General features: G+C 32.6%; 1 protein-coding gene across 14 annotated transcripts in view; it reads left to right on the top strand.

Moving 5' to 3' along the window:
• The window catches only part of SLC4A10 (solute carrier family 4 member 10), a 356,421-nt gene that overhangs the window by 230,251 nt on the left and 105,187 nt on the right, over positions 1 to 20,983 (top strand). For 5 of the 14 annotated variants that reach the window (XM_030796790.1, XM_030796802.1, XM_030796788.1 and 2 more), the window contains 4 exons: positions 1,187 to 1,347; positions 8,802 to 8,990; positions 18,238 to 18,329; positions 19,835 to 19,924. In XM_030796790.1, coding sequence (XP_030652650.1) covers positions 1,187 to 1,347; positions 8,802 to 8,990; positions 18,238 to 18,329; positions 19,835 to 19,924 — 532 coding nt within the window. The remainder of the gene's footprint in view (positions 1 to 1,186; positions 1,348 to 8,801; positions 8,991 to 18,237; positions 18,330 to 19,834; positions 19,925 to 20,983) is intronic. The other 9 variants (XM_030796800.1, XM_030796798.1, XM_030796797.1 and 6 more) reach the window with 3 other exon arrangements.

The following is a 20,983-nucleotide window of genomic DNA, read 5'->3' as shown; positions in this document are numbered from 1 at the left end:
TATTTTCTATTGGTTTCCTTTTCACTTTCTGACATTTTTTTTTTCTTTTTGCTTCCTAAACACTAGAGACAGATCCATAGCTTTCCCGATCTCTCTTACTACTCTGCACATTAATCATACTGACTGGCTCTTTTGGTTAGTTACTTTTGGCTAATCCACTCGATTCCCTAACTAGTTATTCCCACATATTTGTTGTGTGTTGAAGTTGGATCATTTTATTACACAAGATAGTAATATAATATCATACAGAGGATTTGAATGATATTGCTTGGGGAGAGAAATTGGGGTCAAAAATGACTAAGGAGAAACGAGATGAGGGAAATGGTGGAGATGGAGGTAGCCAAGAAGATTTAGGCTAAGGTTCATTAGAAATGGTGAAACTAAATTGGTCGTCTATTAGGATTAGAGACCAAATTCCTGAACAGATAAGAATTAAGTGGCTTGTGCCAGAGCAATAAAATCATTGGTTTCTCTTTATCTGTTCCATTTATCTTGCTTATAGACGATCTAGGTATTGCTATTCATTTCAGTCCAAGAAGACAGTGGTCTCCTGTTTGACATCATGACATCAAGTTTCTTCTCTGATGATCCATCCTGGCAGAAACACCCAGGGATGGGGTCTGAGCTCAATTCTCACGTATTTAGTCCCTAGGAAGTGACTGCTATCACTAGCTTTCATCCAAGCAAGCCTAACAAGGATTTTTCCTATACAACAGACCCCAAATTATGCCAGCCTCCCTCAAGATCTTATAAGAAAATTACCGAGAGACTAAAATATTCAGGTTTAAGACCTCCCACTAAGGAAAAATAAGTATTCTTTCATTTTCTTTTTCAATTACCATTAACTTTCTATGAAGTATACACTCTTTATTAGTGCTACATAAGATTTGCTGTGACCAGTGGTTAAACACTTATATTTAAATGTTTCTTCAGAGTTAGACAAGTTAACAAAATAACATGAGTTTTCCTTTTTTCTCAATTATTTTTTAATTGCAAAAAGAATATGAGTTAAATGGAATTAAAATGAAATAAGCCAAATGGCTTAGACTAGCTTTTATATACTTCCAAAACCTATGAACCAAGACACAATATGACTAGTTTTCTATTTCAACCTTTTATTTTTGGGATAAAGGATCATTCACCTACTATATAATATAAACTGTGCTGATAATATTTATTTGTGTAGGTGGTTGAAGTTTGAAGAAGACGTGGAAGATGGAGGAGAAAGGTGGAGCAAGCCTTATGTGGCTACTCTTTCATTGCACAGCTTGTTTGAGTTGAGAAGTTGTATTCTGAATGGAACTGTGTTGCTGGACATGCATGCCAACACTTTAGAAGAAATTGCAGGTATATCTTTTCTCCTTTAGTCTATTTTATAGGTACAGCTACTTTTCTGTTACTCTTTTCCTTATAATTCAATATATGTATGAACTTTGGAAAACTAATTCTCATAATCACTGCATGAGGCCTTTAAAGTCATTTTCTTTTACCCTGTTATTTGCGATAAAAGAAGTTGAATCTCAGTGAAATATGCTCTAGCTTGGCAGTGCCAAGTATAGGACAAGAACCTAGATATCTTGATTCCTATTCACCATTTATTTTCATTATCATATTTAGACTCTCACCATTAGAAAATTAAAGGAAAAAACCTTAGAGCTAGATGCTTATTTTCAGTATTCAAACATATGAAATAACCAAATGAAAAAATTTCAATAAACAGAAAAATGTTAGTTGAGAATGGACACAGAAAGGTACGGCCATTTATTTTAAACTTAATTAAAACCCTTGAATTCCAGAGGAAGCCAAGTGATACAGTTAGGATTAGTTTTGTAATTCAAAACTATAACCTGATGAATGATTAGTATTAGAATTCAATGATATCTTATAATACAGACAGGTATATTTAGGAAATGTTATTATTACAGAAATTGAGCCAAAGAACTCCTGTATCTTTTGACCAGAAGACAAACATATGTCAGTAAAAACAAAATAATACAAAAACACAGAAACAAGTTTTGAAAGAGTATAAATGAAATAATTGATGGAGGTTTTAAAAATACAAACAAAGAAAAGAGGCAGTTTAAAAATTATTAGTTTGGGAAAAAATAAAATTCATTCCATATGATATGTATTTGTGAAGTGAAAAGACTTAATATCTTAATTATATTGTAGAAATGAAAAATAAACTATATGTGTGTTTTTAATCATATATATGAGAATAATATATTAGAAAAATAACGTATCTACTTTAATCTGCAGAACAGCCCCATGAAGTAGATGTCATTCTCATTTTCCAATCAGAAAATAGAAACTCTAAAATTGTCATGGCCTAGATTTCACCCAAGGTCCCCTGACTTTAAGCCTACGTGTTTTTTCTATTACACTGCAACTGCTGTCTGAAGAAAAAGAAATGTCTTGAAGTGAATGTCACCCAAATTTTGATGGCACATTTATCACCTTCAAAATTATTGATTTAGTCATTGGTGCCGATAGGCATTGCAGTATGTGTGAAAAGAAAAGTAAGTACTGAAAGATACTATGGCTTGAAATATTAAGCAAAAACTCCAAGAATACTAAAACACACACACACACACGTGAGCGCACACGCGCGCACACACACACACACACCACACTGCCCCAAACAGGAAAGATAAGCGGTCCTCTTCTGTTTCATGTAACACCTGTAAAGAGATTATTCTTTAAGTTACATAGCTAGAGCCTGAAAGACTTTATGAAGTTAAACATGTATGTATAATTTTCAGAAACATCCAGGCTACTGTAGCTGCACTAAATCAAGAGAAAATGGAGAAAATGATTAACTCAGAAATAAGCAAACTCCCTAAGAATGCCGAAATAGTTAGCTATCCAGCTCAGTTTCTTAGCTTTACATTATATGGTCTTGCTAATACCCAATAAACATTTTTATATTTTAATTAGGAATGAGACAGCTGGGCTTTTCACAGTACTTTGAAGTATGGGAAGCTCTTAAGTTTGTAATTATCTTTTTAATACTCAAACCTGGTTCTTGGTGTTATTATTGTTATCCTTATTTAATAAAGAAAGAAACTAAGATTTAAAAGGTTAAAGGCCTTGCTCTAAGGGGTTTATTTCTGCTGCTTAAATTGATGATGGCGCTACCTTTAAGAATAGATTAGTCCAAATACATTTTGAAATGGGAAACGAAACTGTCACATTCTACCACCCGGCAAAATTAGCTTCAGAACATACCCTTTATACTTTTACCAGTCTTCACATTTCTTAAATTATGTAATTTCTAATGCTTTCCTCGGACAGTTATTCCTATGAAGAAATTTTGTCCCAGTAATTTGACTAAAACACTTCATTTTATCACTTTAGTTCACTTTCATTGTCCAAAATTATGCGACTTTTTCCTAACTCTGTCCCTGTCTTCCAAGCTCAATTCTGTAGAATATGTTAAGGTTAACTGGGTTAAATCTAGCCTTTTCAATCAAATTACATTCTCTAAATCTATCCTTACAGTGAAAGTAGTTCAGTTGACGTCTTGATACCCTAAATAGCTTTTTAGTATTCTTTCTGCTCTTCTAATTAGTGTGTATCTTTCTGACTTTGAAGTAGCCTAACCTGAATGTCCCATTTTTCAGTGTAGAACAGCCTGTAAAATGACATTTAGAATATGTCAGTGGTTTAATGCTAACATCACAAAGAAAAATGATTGCAAATATTTGTGTTGATCATTATTACCTTAGATTCCTTTACAATCATTACTGAGATTTCCTCTCATTGATAACTATAATTTGACTAAATTTAAAAGTTACTTATTTATCCCCTCAATATAATCTCATTAAAATATTTCTCTCTATAGTTAGTAATTATTTTCTTAGTTTTTACTTCTCCTATTTTCGTTTTATAAAAATTGAGCTGCATTACTAAGTTTGTAATAAATAAGCATGCTTTCCGTTTTTAAGACTTCTAACTTTGCAAAGTATTTTCACATAATTATGTTTTATTATCATAGCAACATATAAAGTAGGAGAGAGACTATTTCACCATAAACAGATAAATAGAAAGTTCTTTATCAAAGATGACCTTTGCAGAAATGGAAATACTTTTTTTATTAACCTATAATCATAATTTTTGGGGATGGGGTCTCACTATGTTGCCCAGGCTGGTCTTGAACTCTTGGGTTCAATCGATCCACCTGCCTCAGCTTCCCAAAGTGCTAGGATTACAGGCATGAGTCACTGTGCCCAACCATAATTTTTGTTTTATTCTGTTTCATGATCATTTGTGGCCATAGTGATTAACAATCAGCTCTGAAACTTTGTCCTCAGCTCTTATTTATCATGATTTTTCTCTGTTAGTCATAATTCACATACATTAATCACTAGTTTCAGTTTTACAAAAGCTAAGTGTAAGAGTTTACCTTTAAGGGTTCTAATCCCTAGTACCTTGTGAATACACAGGCTTTGCAGTATTGATGTTTTTCAGACATTTCCTACTAGATGAATATGACCCAGACATTATTTTGTAATGATCAAGGATTTTTATATCAATGTTTTGATATGTTTTTAACAGACTCAGATAATTCCTTAAGAGATTTTTGTAGACTTAGTAGCAGAAAATCCCATTTGTATCTGGCGTATCTGTCAAAATTTCTAATATAATTAAAGTAGGATTTTCTTTTGCCTAAAGTTAATTTAAAATATCTCTTTCCCAATGTTTCAGGAAACTCAATAAATTTAAACATTATCCTTCAAAATATTACTTAACCTTTTCAAATCCAAAATTCTCCAGATATATCTTCTTACCACAATTTATTCTGATATGGAGATTAATTATATTGAATATGCTTCTGAATTATATTCATATAAATTACAGGGAATTTTATGATCTATGTTAATCTCTTTGAAATTAAGCATTATAAAGATTAATGATGGAAATATCCTCTCTGCAGTGTGTGTATACTTTAACCTAATTCTGTCAATGAGAGTTAGGAAGAAATTAAAACCAAACCAAAGTTGGTACCATGGGCAGATTATCAATCATACCTCCCAACTCATTTAAACAACCTTTGTTGTTTAAAATCTTTAATTGAAGGAAGAGTCTACAGTTTGCTCCACTGAATGTAATCTGTAGAGTTGGGAGTATAGGAATAACCATATATTTTTTAACATGCCTATACTGTGACAATCCTCGGTCTGAAAAGTAAGTATTTTATTATAGTTTACATCTTTAGTACGCACATCCCTGTTAGTGCTGGCAACCAAACCACATAATTTAGGAACTTCATATCATATTCCCCCCCAGCTCTCCCAATATCTTTTAAAGTTAAGACAATGGGTTTTCAAAGCATTGATATGATGATCTTCAAAAAGGCAGAGATTTATATAAAATCTGTGAAATGTCATAGCCTCTAGGGGCTTTCATTGAAGATACATTATGATAAAATAGTTACCTGATAGGATGAAAAACAACTTTTCATTTTTCTGAGGTCTTTTTCCACAAGTGCTCCTAGTTTATCTTTTCTTTTCTTTTTTTTTTTTTTTTTTAGACGAAATCTTGCCCTGTCACCAGGCTGGAGTGCAGTGGTGCGATCTCAGCTCACTGCAACCCCCGCCTCCTGGGTTCAAGCAATTCTCCTGCCTCAATCTCCTGAGTACCTGGGACTACAGGCACACGGCACCATGCCCAGCTAATTTTTTTGTATTTTTAGTAGAGACGGGAATTCACCATGTTGGCCAGTATGGTCGCAAAGTGCTACTAGTTTTTCTAGAGTCTGCTTAGTGTTCGCAGAGTATGACCTATTTGTCCTTTTTTTTTTTTCTTGATTTTTCTCTTATCACCCAGATCCTGGGGCAGAATAGACTGTGTTATGTAGGCATAATAGCTTGCTGAGATTGCAGGACTTCACTCTGGACCCAGTCATCATGGTCCGTTATTCTTTCACACTTTTCAAGTTAATACTAATATATATTGTAGTGGTGAAAAGAACAATGTAAGTGATTACTAATTCAGATTCCTTTTGGTACTTAAATGTCACCCTAGTATAAGTTATATTCTTAAGCAAAATGAGTAATTTTTTCCAGACAAGTAAGTTATAATTTGATACAGTTATACTTTGGAGAAGTTTGCTGTGTATTTCTCTGTAACTAATGAACACATAAGTGTGTTTTTTAATATTTACTTTTCCTTACATAACTGTTTCAAATAAAAATCTTATCTTTGAAAAACTGTGAAGATAGTGACCTATGGCTTTTGTAGTGTTCGAGCCTGGAAACATCATGCTTCAACAGAAATTTACAATCATAAACATATGAAGAGTTTATTATGTGGTTACTTTTGATTCTGACTAGAATATTGAACTGTGAATTCATATCATGGCTTATATTTGGAACTGCCTTACAATAATATCATATTGGTATTCTAATAACCTACTTTACAACTTCCATTCTGAAGTATATGCATATTTTATATACATTTTTCCATCTTAGCAAGGTTTCAGTGTAATGTCATATATGTTGACAATTTATTATTTCCTTTATTTCAGATTAACCCAGGGGTATTATAACTACTGATCTCCAAAGAACTGAAAAATAGATTTAAATATTATTCTATAGTATCATACATTTTCAGAATTGGAAGGGACCTTTGAGGTAATTATAGTGGCTGACTTTCAAACATTCCAGGTATATATTATGGGTGACTTCCAAATATTCATTCTATCTCTTTCCATTGTACACACAAAAATGATAGAGCACACTATATCCCATGTGCCAAATATGGCCAACTGCCGGATTTTGTAGGGCATTTGAGCTAAGAATGGTGATTATATTTTAAATGGTTGAAAAATAATAAAAAATAAGTTAATATGTTGTGATGTGAATATTATATGAAATTCAAGTTTCAGCATCCATAAAAAAGTTTCACTGAAGCATAACCAGGCTCATTTGTGTACATGTTGCCTGTGGCTGGTTTCCTGCTACAAAGGCAAAATTCAGTATTTGTGACAGAGATCATATGGCCTACAATGCCTAAAATATTTGTTATCTGGCTCTGGACAAAAAGAGCTTGTCTATCTCTGGTTTAGAGAATTAACTCTAGAGTGAAGCGCATTTCTTGATTAGCCTGTCAGTCATATGAATACCATCTCCTTTGCCAGTGATTGGTTCAAGATGGGCAGGGCTGTGTCAGTTAGACTTAGGATAATTTTTCCTGGCCAGGTGAAAAAAAACTAATCTAAGAGAAAGTCACAAAAAAATATATTTCTCACTGGATATGAATAAAAATATGTGTTTCCTTGTTGCTGCTGGAAGCCACCTTATGACCATAAGGAAAATCAGCCTGAGGTTAAAGCTTACCCTAGAGGAGGAGGAAGTTAACAAAATCACGGAGAAGCAGAATTAGAGCCAACTTAACTTTGATCTTTCTATTATGTGAGCCAATAAAATTGTTTTAGGTAGTTTAATTTGGGTTTTCTGCTATTGATAAGCCCAGCTTTTTCTCTACTTGATAAGCTGTTATAAAATATGAATATATTGAAACCATCACAAATTTCAAACCAGGAACCCATAATCTACATAATGAAAATTACAAAGAAAATCTTTTTCTGGGAAATATTTACTGATAGCCTCAATATTCCAATCGGTGCATCAGGTGCCTTATGTCATTAGTCTTGGCACAAATATATGATATAGATATTATTATCTCCATTTTACAAATAAGGACACTGAGGTTATTCAACTTTGCAAAGTTGTCTAGCTAGAATGTCATAAAGTGGCCCAAATCTGTCCCCTAGTTCATTTCCATTTCACACTGAAGGAAAACATTGTTGGTAAGGCAGCATTCTGCTAACTTTCAAACCTTTACTGTATTCAAAAAGGCAGTGGAAGGCAGCTCATTGTGATCTGCTTTACATAAGATGTTAATGCCTGAAAAACAACTAGCGTTAATATTTGATAATCAGAAAGCAGATTACACAAACATCCACTGATGTGATCTTTATACCACTAAGAAACTTAAAATACCTTTACTTATGTACTTTATTGACATTTTTGATACACTGTATGGTAAATAATCTGCTTAATTATAGACTTCTGAAATCTCACCTTCCAGTCTTTGTTTTGCAGGTATAGAATATCTTTTTAATCTAACATTCTCAAGGGAGTGTGTTTCCAGGAAAGTTTGAGAAAGGGCTGATTTTCTATCCATATGAAACTGAATTGTTTACTCTCCAAATTCAGTAACTATATCACTTCATAGGCCTCTTTGCATCAGATTTTCACAGATAGACGTTTGTTCACTTAATGAGGAAACAAGGAAATTAGTCTGTACTAGAAAATGGGAAAAATTTTAAAGTATAAGTATAAAACCAATTTTCAAATTCAAATACATTATGAATTGTGAATTCAAACACATTACGAATTTTCAAATTCAAGCACATTATGAATTTTGATATTATCTCTACAGCTATTCCTCCCATCAGTGTGAATAATGAAAAAATAAAGAACTTTCTTCTCAATGCAACTATTCCCATTTGAAAAATAATACTTCATAAGAATTATGTACTTCATAAGAATTATGTATTTAAAAGAGAATGGTTTATAATGAAAATTTGTCCAAATCTTTCTTGTGCAACATTTCTACAATGGAAGATAAATTTCCGTTTATAACACCATGCTTAGAGATTTTTTAAAGAAGTTATTTCTATTTCAAGATGAATAATATTGTTTAGGGCTTGCATATTTGGACTCAGTGGTTCACGGCTGGCACATGTTCTAGAGGAAAGCTGTGCTCATCTTCTTCCGGCCTTTTCTCTTCAGATATGGTTCTTGACCAACAAGTGAGCTCAGGTCAGCTGAATGAAGATGTACGCCACAGGGTCCATGAGGCATTGATGAAACAGCATCATCATCAGAATCAGAAAAAACTTACCAACAGGATTCCCATTGTTCGTTCCTTTGCTGATATTGGCAAGAAACAGTCAGAACCAAATTCCATGGACAAAAATGGTAAATGTTTGTTCATTGTGCTCTTTATGTCTACTTTAGGTCTCTGACATATCAAAGTGCTTCTAAATCTTTTAAAACTTATTTTATATGAAAATGATTTTTTGAAATACAGATTATAGAATTCTTTTCACATGAGTATATATTCTTATTATCAAGCATCAAATTGTAAAATTTTAGAAAAGAACTTAAGTTTCCTGAAAGGTTCAGGAAAAAATGCAAAGAAAACTAATATTTAATAAAAAAATCTTTTAGATTTGGCTGCAGAAAACATAAACAGAGCATCTGTGGCATACCAAATAAGGTCCTAGTCTCTGTCCTGTAGCTTAAAAATGTAATGCAGGGCTTTGACTTATGCCATAGATGGTCTTTTAGTTTAAAGGAATTATGATCATCATCTAGTGTTTGTGGAAAAAAGATATTGGTTTCATGTTGCTCATAGTTAACAAATTGCATTAGACAAAATGGTTGAAAAGACCAGCCAGTGCATTGTTTGTGGCTTTACATACATTATGGCTGATTCTGGTTCAAGGGCTCATTGCTGTTTGTAATGCGGCATCTTCAACATCCATGAAGCCACCCCACTTACCATCTTCATAAACCAACATAGATGACCACCATTGTTTCCTAGCAATCGACTTACTATGATTTATGCTTCAGACTATTTTATCTTTCCTGCATTTTTTGTTCTCTCCTTGCATTTATTTAACCCGGATCATTTGCAATAAGGAAGTTGCTTAGAAATCTCCTGTTATCATCCATCCTTTCTGTTAGTCTCATGAAAGAAAATGAAGTTACCATGAAGATGATATGAATTTGTTAAACTTCTATCAGCTTTAAAAGTTTCCAGTTCTAGGCCGGGCGCTGTGGCTCACGCCTGTAATCCCAGCACTTTGGGAGGCCAAGGCGGGCGGATCATGAGGTCAGGAGTTGGAGACCATCCTGGCTAACACGGTGAAACCCCGTCTCTAATAAAAATACAAACAAATTAACCGGGCGTGGTGGTGGGCGCCTGTAGTCCCAGCTACTCGGGAGACTGAGGCAGGAGAAGGGCGTGAACCCGGGTGGCGGAGATTGCAGTGAGTCGAGATCGCGCCGCTGCACTCCAGCCTGGGTGACAGAGCGAGACTCTGTCTCAAAAAAAAAAAAAAAGTTTCCAGTTCTAAAAGATAAAAATTAATGAAAAGTACTTTCAAATGCTTTACTGGAAAGACTGATTTCCACGAATGGATGAAAGCACATGGAATGACAGCATGAAATATCGTGTAATCTCACCCTTATTTTCAAGTTTCAGAGATGCCTTAAATAAAATGTATGAAAATTAGTTTTCTCCAGATTTGCTTCATATTAATCAATTTTCATACTACGGAATCAAATATACATAAACATATAGAGTAAATGCTTTATTAAATAGATAAAGATGATTAGATGTAATTTTGTCTCAGAACGTAGAACCAGTTCTTAATGACAAAATCATTTTTGAAATACTCATTTGATTTTTAGGACTTTTCAGTGACTGAATATAAGTCATTTTTGTTACATAAAAGAGTCTATAGATGTGCACACATTAAGTTCAATAAAATTGTTAGGAATACTTTATCGTAAATACCAACTTGTGTTTGTAGATTCCACTGAACATTCTGAGGAGACATAACTTGCTTTGAATCAAATCATATATTTAAAACATATTTATATTCTAAATCACAATTTGCTTTAAAATATGCGATACATAAGATAACAAAACTTGAGGCTTTTATATTCTAAGAGATGTATTACAAATACAGTGCTTTTGTTATGCTTATAATGCTAGTATTTATTTCATATGGTAAAGTTAAAACAGACTTATTTACTAATTTTGGCTATGGGCTTATGTCTACATGATTCCAAAAACTTTATTAAAATATACCCAAGAATTAAGTTTCTAAGGATGCATGCATATTTTATAAAAATGAACTTTTGCCTTCATAACTTTTGCTAGAAATCAGATAATAAGATATATGTCTTTAAGAAAGAGGTATGTTTCTTCAAAGAGGCAAGGATCTTGCATTTTGAATTAGTTAAAATTTATACCTTAAATTTCATTGGAGATAATGTTTACTATAACAATAATTTCATTGCATTATTTTGAGGTAAGAGACTATAGTATTAGAGCAATGATTTATTGTAATATGCAGATCTAGACATACTGTTTGTTACTGCTTTAAACTTCTATTAAACATGAGAAGAGATGATAGAATTATAACTGTGAATCACAAATCTACATATAGTCGCAAGGTTTTCTGAGAGCCTGCTTTTTGTCTTATTTAAGAAATGGTTTAGTTTTCCCGAAAATCAGAATCTGAGTGGTTCTAAAGTGATTCTGTCACCATCTGTACAATCAGCCTTTATCTGAACACATACAAATCTTTTTGAGGCATACGTAAGGGCAATAAAAACTTGGAAACATTTCTAATAAGATTCACATACCCAATTAAGTATTGTTGTAGAGTATGCTGTCAGAAGTGGTTTTCTAAGCCTAAGCTTATAACACCTCCTTATGACTCTGTTTTGCTTCCTCACACACTTTGCATAATTATGTGTGTTGAGAATTCTGAAAATATGTATAGACTTCACCAATTTAGAAGTAAATCTCCTACCCAAAAGTGAAAAAAAGCACGAAAGACCTTTACTACTAAGGTTCTTAATCTACTTATGAACTCTAAAGCCTGACAAACTCTAGATATATAAACAAATTGAAATTAATAGCCATAAATGTAAATTGGACATTCTGTTTTAAATATGCAATCAAGATTTAAATTTTTGTGCAACAGTTCAGAGAGATGCAAAAGGATTTCAAAACATCAAAAAAGTAAAGGTAATACTATTAATTTTTTTAAATCTCCTTAGTAAAATCCATTATGCAAAAAGATTGACTTTTTAAAAAAATATATTATAGAATAGAAATTAAATAGGGCAAAGATTTTTCTAGAAACTTTAAAACAGAAAACATTTTCCTCCCTAAGCATAGTGGTAGAAATAAGTCCCCATTTCTTGTTTAACGTGCTGAAATTATCTCAAAAACAAATTGAAGCTTATGTAGATAAGCCTGAAAGAGTCATATAGAATAAAGTTTCTACTTCCTTAATTGACTTGTGTCTTGAGCATGTTACCTTGTTAGTACTCTCCGGGGTTAAACATTCAGACACTGTATTTCAAATGGGGTCTTCCCCGTTTTAAAGGTTAGATTAATAAAATAATTCATTTCCTTTCTCTTCTCCTTCCCAAGTCTACCATTCTTTGTCCATTCCTTTTTGAATGATTTGTGATAATTTGTCAATCTCATCTCTAAACACACTAGTTCACTCGTTTGAATAATTTTTTTCTTGGTATTCTGCATTCTCTTCAGGGCTAATGTGAAGGATGCTATGGATTCACCATGCATTTTTAATGCCACCATGCTGTGTTTAACTTTCACTTTTCATTAAGCATCAAAACTGTGAGAATTAAATGTCTGATCTGATGTTTCAATAAAAAGTGACAGTTACATTTGGCAAAACAACAGCAAAAATAATAGAAAAATAATATCTACTTTGACATTAGTACCCTGAAAAGGGTATGGGTGGTAAAGCACTCAAAATAAATATATTGAAAATATTAAAATAATTATTTGAATTAGAAAGATTTTCTAAAACTAAAAATAAAACTTTTGTGTTAAGTGATCTAGAAGGCAAATTTTATCAGTATCTGTATTTATCATTTAGGTCATGTATTCAATTACCTTTTGAGACATTGGGATTATACATCTATTATAAAATATTATTATCCTTATGATAATTTTTATATTTTTGAAGATAATTTGGGATTATTAGTTTTCTTAAGTATAGTGTGTCTTTATTCTGCTCTATCCTTTACTAATAATTTCTAACTCTGTTTGTTTTCCTTCACATATCTTTTGTCTCTCTGAATCTGAATATTTTCCAGTTGTACCTTTTATTTAGGATCTCAAAAGGAGTTACAGTGCAGAAAGTCTCTAACTACTGTTCAACGCCATAGGTTACTGAAAAACAGTTAGATTTGGGAGCATGTGACATAAAGTTCATTCTTTAGGCCTGGGTGGATTTCAGCCCTTAAAGCAATGTACACATATGTGTTGTGCATAATATTTATTTATGGTTTCGGAAATCAGATATATTACATTATAGTTACTTCTTTTACAAATGCTGTACTTTTAATTTTCAGATGCATGCTGTCTTTACGTATTTAGATATTTATATGCTTTCTTGCTTTTTTAATACAATGGTCTCATAAATAAGATATCCAGGGTTTAAAATGTATCCCTCATAATGTTCTGCCTTTGAAGTAAAAATAAAGCTAGAATAGTAATTCTTAAGACTGCTTGAGAGAAAACTTATTAAAAGATTTGTGTATATTAAATAAACATTGTTTAATAAATATGATATTTTCCACCCTTCCACCCTTCCAAGAAAATCAAGATGACATTGTTGACACAACTGATGGGCCTGCCCAGAGGCTATATTGTCATTACAGTTTTGGAATGTCAAGACTAGATTTTAAGAGCGAACATAATTCTAGTACGATGTGTTTGAATTTGTTATTTCTTATATTGCATTAATTATTTTTAGGCATACTAATTTTTCTCCAAGTTTAATTGTTTGCATACTTTTCATGTTTTTGAAGTGTAGCTCACCTAATCAACATTTTCTAAATATTTAGCCCTTCTTTCTTCATGTTTTCTATTCCCATGAATAAATGTATTGTTACACATGTATGTAACTTTGTCATTCATCCTTATATTTCTTTATTTTGCTCTGTCTTGTGTCTGTCTCTAACAGGCTCATCTCATCTCTGTACCTCCCTCATCTCCTACCCTTTGGGTACTCTAAATGCGTTGAAGGTTTCTGAGGTAGTGTAAACCAGCTTGGTCTCTAGGTTAATAGTAATGTACCTCCATGTCTTCATCCCAGTTTCCTTCTAGTGCATGTGATTTACAGTGGATTAAGCAGTAGAAAATAATGATACACTTATGCAATATATTATTGATATGAATTTGGCCAACTATAAATTTAAAAGTTACTAAGCTGCTGTTTTATAATACATATGTGCATACTTAAAGAACAAGAAAACTATAGCTAAAAACAAATGAGTCAATATAGTACTCAACGGGGTTTTTGAGAATATGCCTTTTTTTCCAATAACGAGGTGCTTTAATAATACTGCTATTACTTAAAGTCATGAAATAGTACTTTTGATTTAATCTCATGTTCTTTCCCCACAACTTTATGATAAAGAAAGTGACTTTGCCAGTCTCACAATACACTTAGTGAAAAATTTATGGTGTAACAAGCAGAAAAACAGCCTCATTTTTCTAGTTAGTATTTACTCAAAATACTCCCAGTTTTCTCCTATGTTTCTCCCAGTTTTCTCCTATGCTATTATAATTTGCCCTAGAAAAATTCATGGTCTATAATAACTTTTTATCTGACACATATGATCCCTACATGAAAACTCAGAGGAAAAAAAATGAATTCATAACTCAAAGAAAAGTAATTCAAACAGGTGTTAATATGAATACTGTATAATATAAATCTTAATTGGTAAGATGTCAAATAAATATTAGAAATTTTGATTTAAGGTGAAGAACTCTTGAGCTTAACAGGTCACAAAAATGTATTTAATAAATAGCAGAGGAGATATTAGGTTTCTCAAATGTTTCCACTTACATTTAAATAGTCACAGATATCAGTTAACCTTAGTGATATCTGCTTTTCATCAGTTTTTTAATAACTTATCGTGAATACAATAAGATTACTCAGTGTCTTTTTTCATAGTCATCCTCATGCCTCAGAATTATCTAGGTATTATAAAAACAGAAATAATTAAACATTGCAGTGACATTCATTTATAGGAAATAATATGGGTAGTGATCAGTAGACAAAGGTAATATAAAGAAACAGGTAAAAAGCATTTGTTTGTAAGTACTGTGGTATAGCACCTTAAAAAAATTACAGTATACAATTAGCAATCATAAAGCTTCCACACATATATGAGTGCTAAATTCTAAACTTATACTAATTTTTTTCCATGAGGGAAAAATATCCTAGCAAATTCTTTGTTATTCTATTAGGAAAATATTTACTTCTGGCTGAAGGTAAAATTCTGTACCTGAAAATTGTCATTCTGTGAACCACTATTGCCTTAGACATCAGCAAGAAAATAAGGGATGCCTTTCCAAAATCTGAATTTATTGATTCTTCTTATGTAATAGTATTTCAGTTAATGAAATTAATTTTGAAATTTAATCCATCATCTTCTTTTGAAAGATGGTAATAATTGGCATAAACTAAATAATTGGCATAAAGAAAAATATATTTAAACAATGATTACAATTGATAATAGAACTATAAAATCATTTTTAATTTATGAGGTTTCAATTAGTTCTATATACTATAATTCATGCTTGAATATTAGTTTTATATATACAGCAAATAAAATGTTAAGCTTCTTAAAAGACTTCTATTTTTTCAAAATAACCCAAATCAAACTTGTTAGCTTAATTTTTAAATAGTATCTATACATTGTTCTATATACTACCAAGTTGTGAAAACTGCCTTGAGGATATACACATTTAATGTATATTGTTTCAACTTTAACAAATTAACTTACATTTTTAGAAGAAATAGACAAAAAATAATAACAAGATTTGAGGTGCTATTTAAACTTCGCAGGACTTTTGATGTGATTAAATATATTTAACTATGAATATTAACTCTTATCATTTAAGTACTGCTCTGAAATATAAAAGAGATACAATTTGTAGTCTTTATGTCTATGTCATAGGCTAGTAGTTTTTATGGCTCTTTATATTAGTGTGCATTCTATAGACATATCTAGAATCTAGGACTAGCAAGAAGTTTACTGTCATCTGATGTGTCTGCTGCTAGTTAAACTCTCAACTAGGTCATTATCAACATCACTTAAAATATTTATAAAAAATTGTTTCTAAATCCCTTCTTCATTATCAACCTTATAAAGTAATATTTTATAAAATTGTTCTTGTTTTAGAACAAGAATAGCATACAACAATAAATCTCAAAATATATTACTTATTATATTACATAAAATATTAATTATTAATTACTATAATTATTTACAAGGAGAAATACAAGTGTTAATATTTTAAACATACTGCCTGAGATGAAGGTAATTTATGAAATGCTCTGCTTAAAGTATACAAATGAAAACATAAGGTATTCAATTTCTTCAAATTTTAAGTTCCGCATATTTTCTATCCAATTCAAAATTTAATCTCTTCAAAGTTAATGACTTTGCACTGGGTTGACTTGTTTTGTATGTGTTTGGTGATAGAACTAAATAATTGTTCTTCCATGTAGATTTATACCACACGAAATGAATTATAAGAAAGCAGATATGCGTTTATTTAATTTATCCATGACTTGAATTTCACCACTCAATTTTACAGAACATTCAATAAATTTAGTTTTAAATATATCTAATGTTCTAACTCATTAAAATATGGAGAAATGATGTGAAACTGGTGATTGAAGACATCTGTTGGTAGCACAAATGCATTATGTAAAAGGTTTTTTTAAAACTACAGTTATTTTGAGAATGGTAAATTGAATGGCTGCTAATGAACAGTTCACAGTCATAGCTGCACATTGTGGTTAGAAATGGGAGAATGAGAATAATTTACATAGCTTGTATGACATTTATCTGAAGTTTATATATTTCCCTAGAATATGCTATACTCAGAATTTGTGAACATGGTTTGAGGTGAACTCATTTTAAAAAGTCATTTTATTTTAATCTTCTCCAAATATATTCTTTTACATTTTTTAATGAAAGTAGTGAAATCCTTAAGTTCTAGAAGAATATTAGGCCTATTACTTTCTGGCATTATAACAACTTTAAACCATAAAATTAATCCTATTAATAAATGACTCCTGCTCGAGAGGCTTACTAGTCCAAAAAGCAAACTTATAGTAATATTTGAAAGTAAATAATTAGTATTTTTGATCACAGTTGGTAATTTCTAGGTAACAAAGAATAAGTGGGCTTTCAGGAGAGAATTTAAGGGAAAGGGTTTTTGTGGGGTTTTTTTACATTTACACTGGGAGTTTAGAGAATTTCAGTCAGAGACTGAAGTGATTAGAGATGACACTAAAGGTGAATTTAGAATAAAATTGGGATTTAGGTAGGTAGAGAGAAGAGCCAGACAGAGAGAGTATTTCTAACATCTACAACTGACGTGAATAAAAGCAGTATTTTGAGTCATTGAGTTATTATCATAAATATGGGCAAGGCTTCAAAGTTGAGTTGTCATTATTCATTTCACAGAAAAATAATAAAGATGGGGAGATGTTTAATTTTCATTGCATTGCTAACTGTGAACAAATTTCATATGACTTACTGCAAACAATGTTTCATATTTAGTGAATGATGAATTTAACCTTTTCTAGCCATTGCCACACTCCCAGCGCTACTATCCACTTAACTCTCATCATCTTCCCTATAATAGGGAAAAGAACTGCAAGATAATTATGTTTTAGTTCAGTGTTAACGCAAAACTAATACAATCCAAGTTTTTATCTTTTCTCATGTCACAGACTAGTATCAGTATGCTTATATAATAGAATAGTCAGAGGCATAAAATCATATCCATTGTGTTCATACTGTGTGAAATAAAGGTATTTCTAACTGAACCCCCTTATATAGAAAACTGTAAGAGTTATGGCCAAAGAAATTTTTTTCATTGGCTTGGCTTTTTAAGATACAATAGAACCCAAAAATATACTGTGTAATTTTCAGATAACTATCCATCCTTTTTAATGCTTTACATTTTAAATTCTTCAGGCTGAGCTTACATCTTAACAGATGTCTATCTTGTCTTTTTATATATATCATTAGTTTTGGTTGGAATCTAGAAATCAATGATGCTTCAAAATCCTGGTAACATTTACATATTTTGTAGATAATCCTTATTGAAAATAATCTTTTAAAGTTTTTATCTGAAAATTGGTTTAATTTTTTACTGAATTCTCCCATTTCTACCTGTAACTGATAAGAATGTTTGTATTAATATAGATTTATTTATATTGACCCTTCATGCTTACATCATAAATTCATTAAGAAACCTGTTAGTCTAGTTTAGCTGAAGTGCCTATTTCACTCAGTATGTCTACAACTATGTAAGTAATTGTTTGTATTCTGTCACAACAATCTCTTTTAGCAGGTCAGGTTGTTTCTCCTCAGTCTGCTCCAGCCTGTGTTGAAAATAAAAATGATGTTAGCAGAGAAAACAGCACTGTTGACTTTAGCAAGGTGAGCTTTTCTCCCTCTCATCTAAGTAAGTTGCTAAATTATTACTAGAAATTACTACCCATTTTAAGAGGTGTTGACACAATATTTTGCATGCACTTTTTTTGTTTCTTGTCAAAGCTTGATATTGTTACAGATAATGTTAGCATTAAGTCCACATGTAACATTTTGCCTATTCAAAAAAAAAAACTGAACCTGTGAGTTTTATGCATAGTATTCATGTTTCAGCCACTTGGTATAATGTTCTCCCTTCCAATAAAAAGAATAACTGGGCTTCACAGGGAATTTAGCAGAAGTTTAATCTATTTTTGTTTGTTTGTGTTGGTTGTTCTTTGTTTGTTTGAGGCAGAGTCTTGCTCTGTTGCCCAGGCTGGAGTGCAGTGGCACAATCTTGGCTCACTGCAACCTCTGCCTCCTGGGTTCAAGCAATTCTCATGCCTCAGCTTCTCGAGTAGCTAGGATTACAGGAGTGCGCCACTACGTCTGACTAATTTTTGTATTTTTAGTAGAGATGGGGTTTCACCATCTTGGACAGGCTGGTCTCAAACTCCTGACCTCAGGTGATCCGTCCGCCTCAGCCTCTCAAAGTGCTGGGATTACAGGCGTGAGCCACCCTGCCCGGCCAAGTTTAATCTATTGTTTAAAAACTTTGGCTAGTTTGTGTTCAAAATCACTTTTCCTCTATTTGTGGGAAAGCAAATCATAATATGAAACTGAATTGTTAATGTAATTAAGGAAAAGTCACTACTGTGAGGAAATCCTGGAAGGACATAGTAAAACTGAGCAGAGTTTTAAATAAAAACATTAAGAACTGACTGTGTTGAGGGATACATCCAATTGGAGACAACTGAAATGAAGTCATTTGTATTCTTAGAAAATGAGTCAGTGACAATAATGTGATTTTGATTAGCAAATTCCTGACATTGTATATGTGCCATTGCAAGCTATGGCAAAGTAACAATTGAGTAGAAAAGAGGAGTTTCTAGCTGGGTGTGGTGGCGCGTGCCTGTGGTTCCAGCCACTTGGGAGGCTGAGGTGGGAGGATTACTTGAGCCCAGGAGGCAGAGGTTGCAGTGAGCTGAGGTCATGTCACTGCACTCCAGCCTGGGTGACAGAGTGAGACCCCATCTCAAAAAAAAAAAAAAAAAAGACAATGCAAAAGAGAAGGAGTTTCAATACTTGGTGAAAATACAGCAGATTAACAATTCTCTTTATCTGAGTGGCTGAAATAGAAGTAACTCAGAGTAATATTTTAATAAAGCCCTTAGCACTGGCAATAATTGTAGTAGTGGGAGGAGGTGGGAATGGATGGAAGCATTAGAGGAAGTAGCCTGAATCAAGGTTCTGAAAAATTTAATAGTGATCAGCTCCTTGGAGCTGTTTCCGAATCCCTCTGACAATGCCTAAATAATCTAGATCTAGTTATGTGCATGCTCTCCCTCTGGTGCCTGGCGGAGTCTCCATGGGAGCATGGTGTACCAGCTTAAGTCTGTTAATTATGCGTGCAGGGACTGGGAGGCCAACAAAAGGGGCATACTAGTCCATGTGGGATGAAACAAAGGCATGAAAAAGGACCTCCACACCAGCAAGAGAGAGAGGTGAGGGCATACTCGGGCTCTATTTCTACAGTGGTTCAAAGCTCATTTCACTGTATGGAGGCATGTGATTCAAACATTAAGCCAGTTCAAATGTATTCCATCTGCCACTCTAAGAACTATCTTTTTAAAGCATTGCATCTTCATTCATCTGCAAGTTGGAAAAAGTTGTCACAAACTGCCATACATTTAATTTCTGATATTCTTAATTTGAAATGATCTTAAAAGCAATAATGTAACAAGCTGCATATTTATGTATAAATGCATTAACAGCATAAAGAAGGCATATTTAACATCCTCAGAAACAATCATTATAAACCACATAGCTCCTCCTTTCAAATAAATTGTGATTTAACTTTTTAAAAATAATATAACCTTTATACACTGATTGTATATCTCCATATCATGTTGCTTTTGGTTGTGTGACCTGCCTTTGCAGCCTTCAAGAATACTTCATCACATATGAAAGAAAATGAGGATTGCCAGTTGTAGGCAGTAGTCTCATCTTCTGGTCCACCCCAAACAGTTAAAACTATGGAAGAATCAAAATTTGATTTCCTTTCTTTTAATCCTTTTCTTTCTCATCACATTTGTGATCACTGGCCCGTTTCATCTTTTAATAGGCAAGTTAAATTTCTAGAGCCCTCTACTTAGTGTCAGCTGCCTTTATTCCCCAGTCTCTTGCTCAAAGCATGGCACACTGGAAAGAATGTGGCTTTTGAGAAACAGCATGAGATCTTGAATCCCAACTCTGGCATTATAAACTGGCTGATCTTGGAGAAGTTCTCTAAAGTTCAGCATTCTCATTTGCAAAGTAAGAAAACTATTTACAATTTCGTTGTGAAGATTTAATAAGATGATATATAGAGAGATGCTGGGACAGTGCTTGACTTGTAGCAGGTATTTAATAAAAGGTGGTTACACTTATTAGTGTGGTTATTAGTAGTAGTAGAAATAATAGTGTCAGAAATAAAACACCAGACCATAATTGAATGTTTTGGTCTCCACTGGGTCTTTAGTGCCTTGAATAGTATTTGGTATGTATTTGTTGAATGAATCCTT

This window comes from Nomascus leucogenys, chromosome 17, assembly GCF_006542625.1.
Source record: "Nomascus leucogenys isolate Asia chromosome 17, Asia_NLE_v1, whole genome shotgun sequence".
Lineage (NCBI taxonomy): Eukaryota > Metazoa > Chordata > Mammalia > Primates > Hylobatidae > Nomascus > Nomascus leucogenys.
This window is presented reverse-complemented; position numbering and strand designations above follow the sequence as displayed.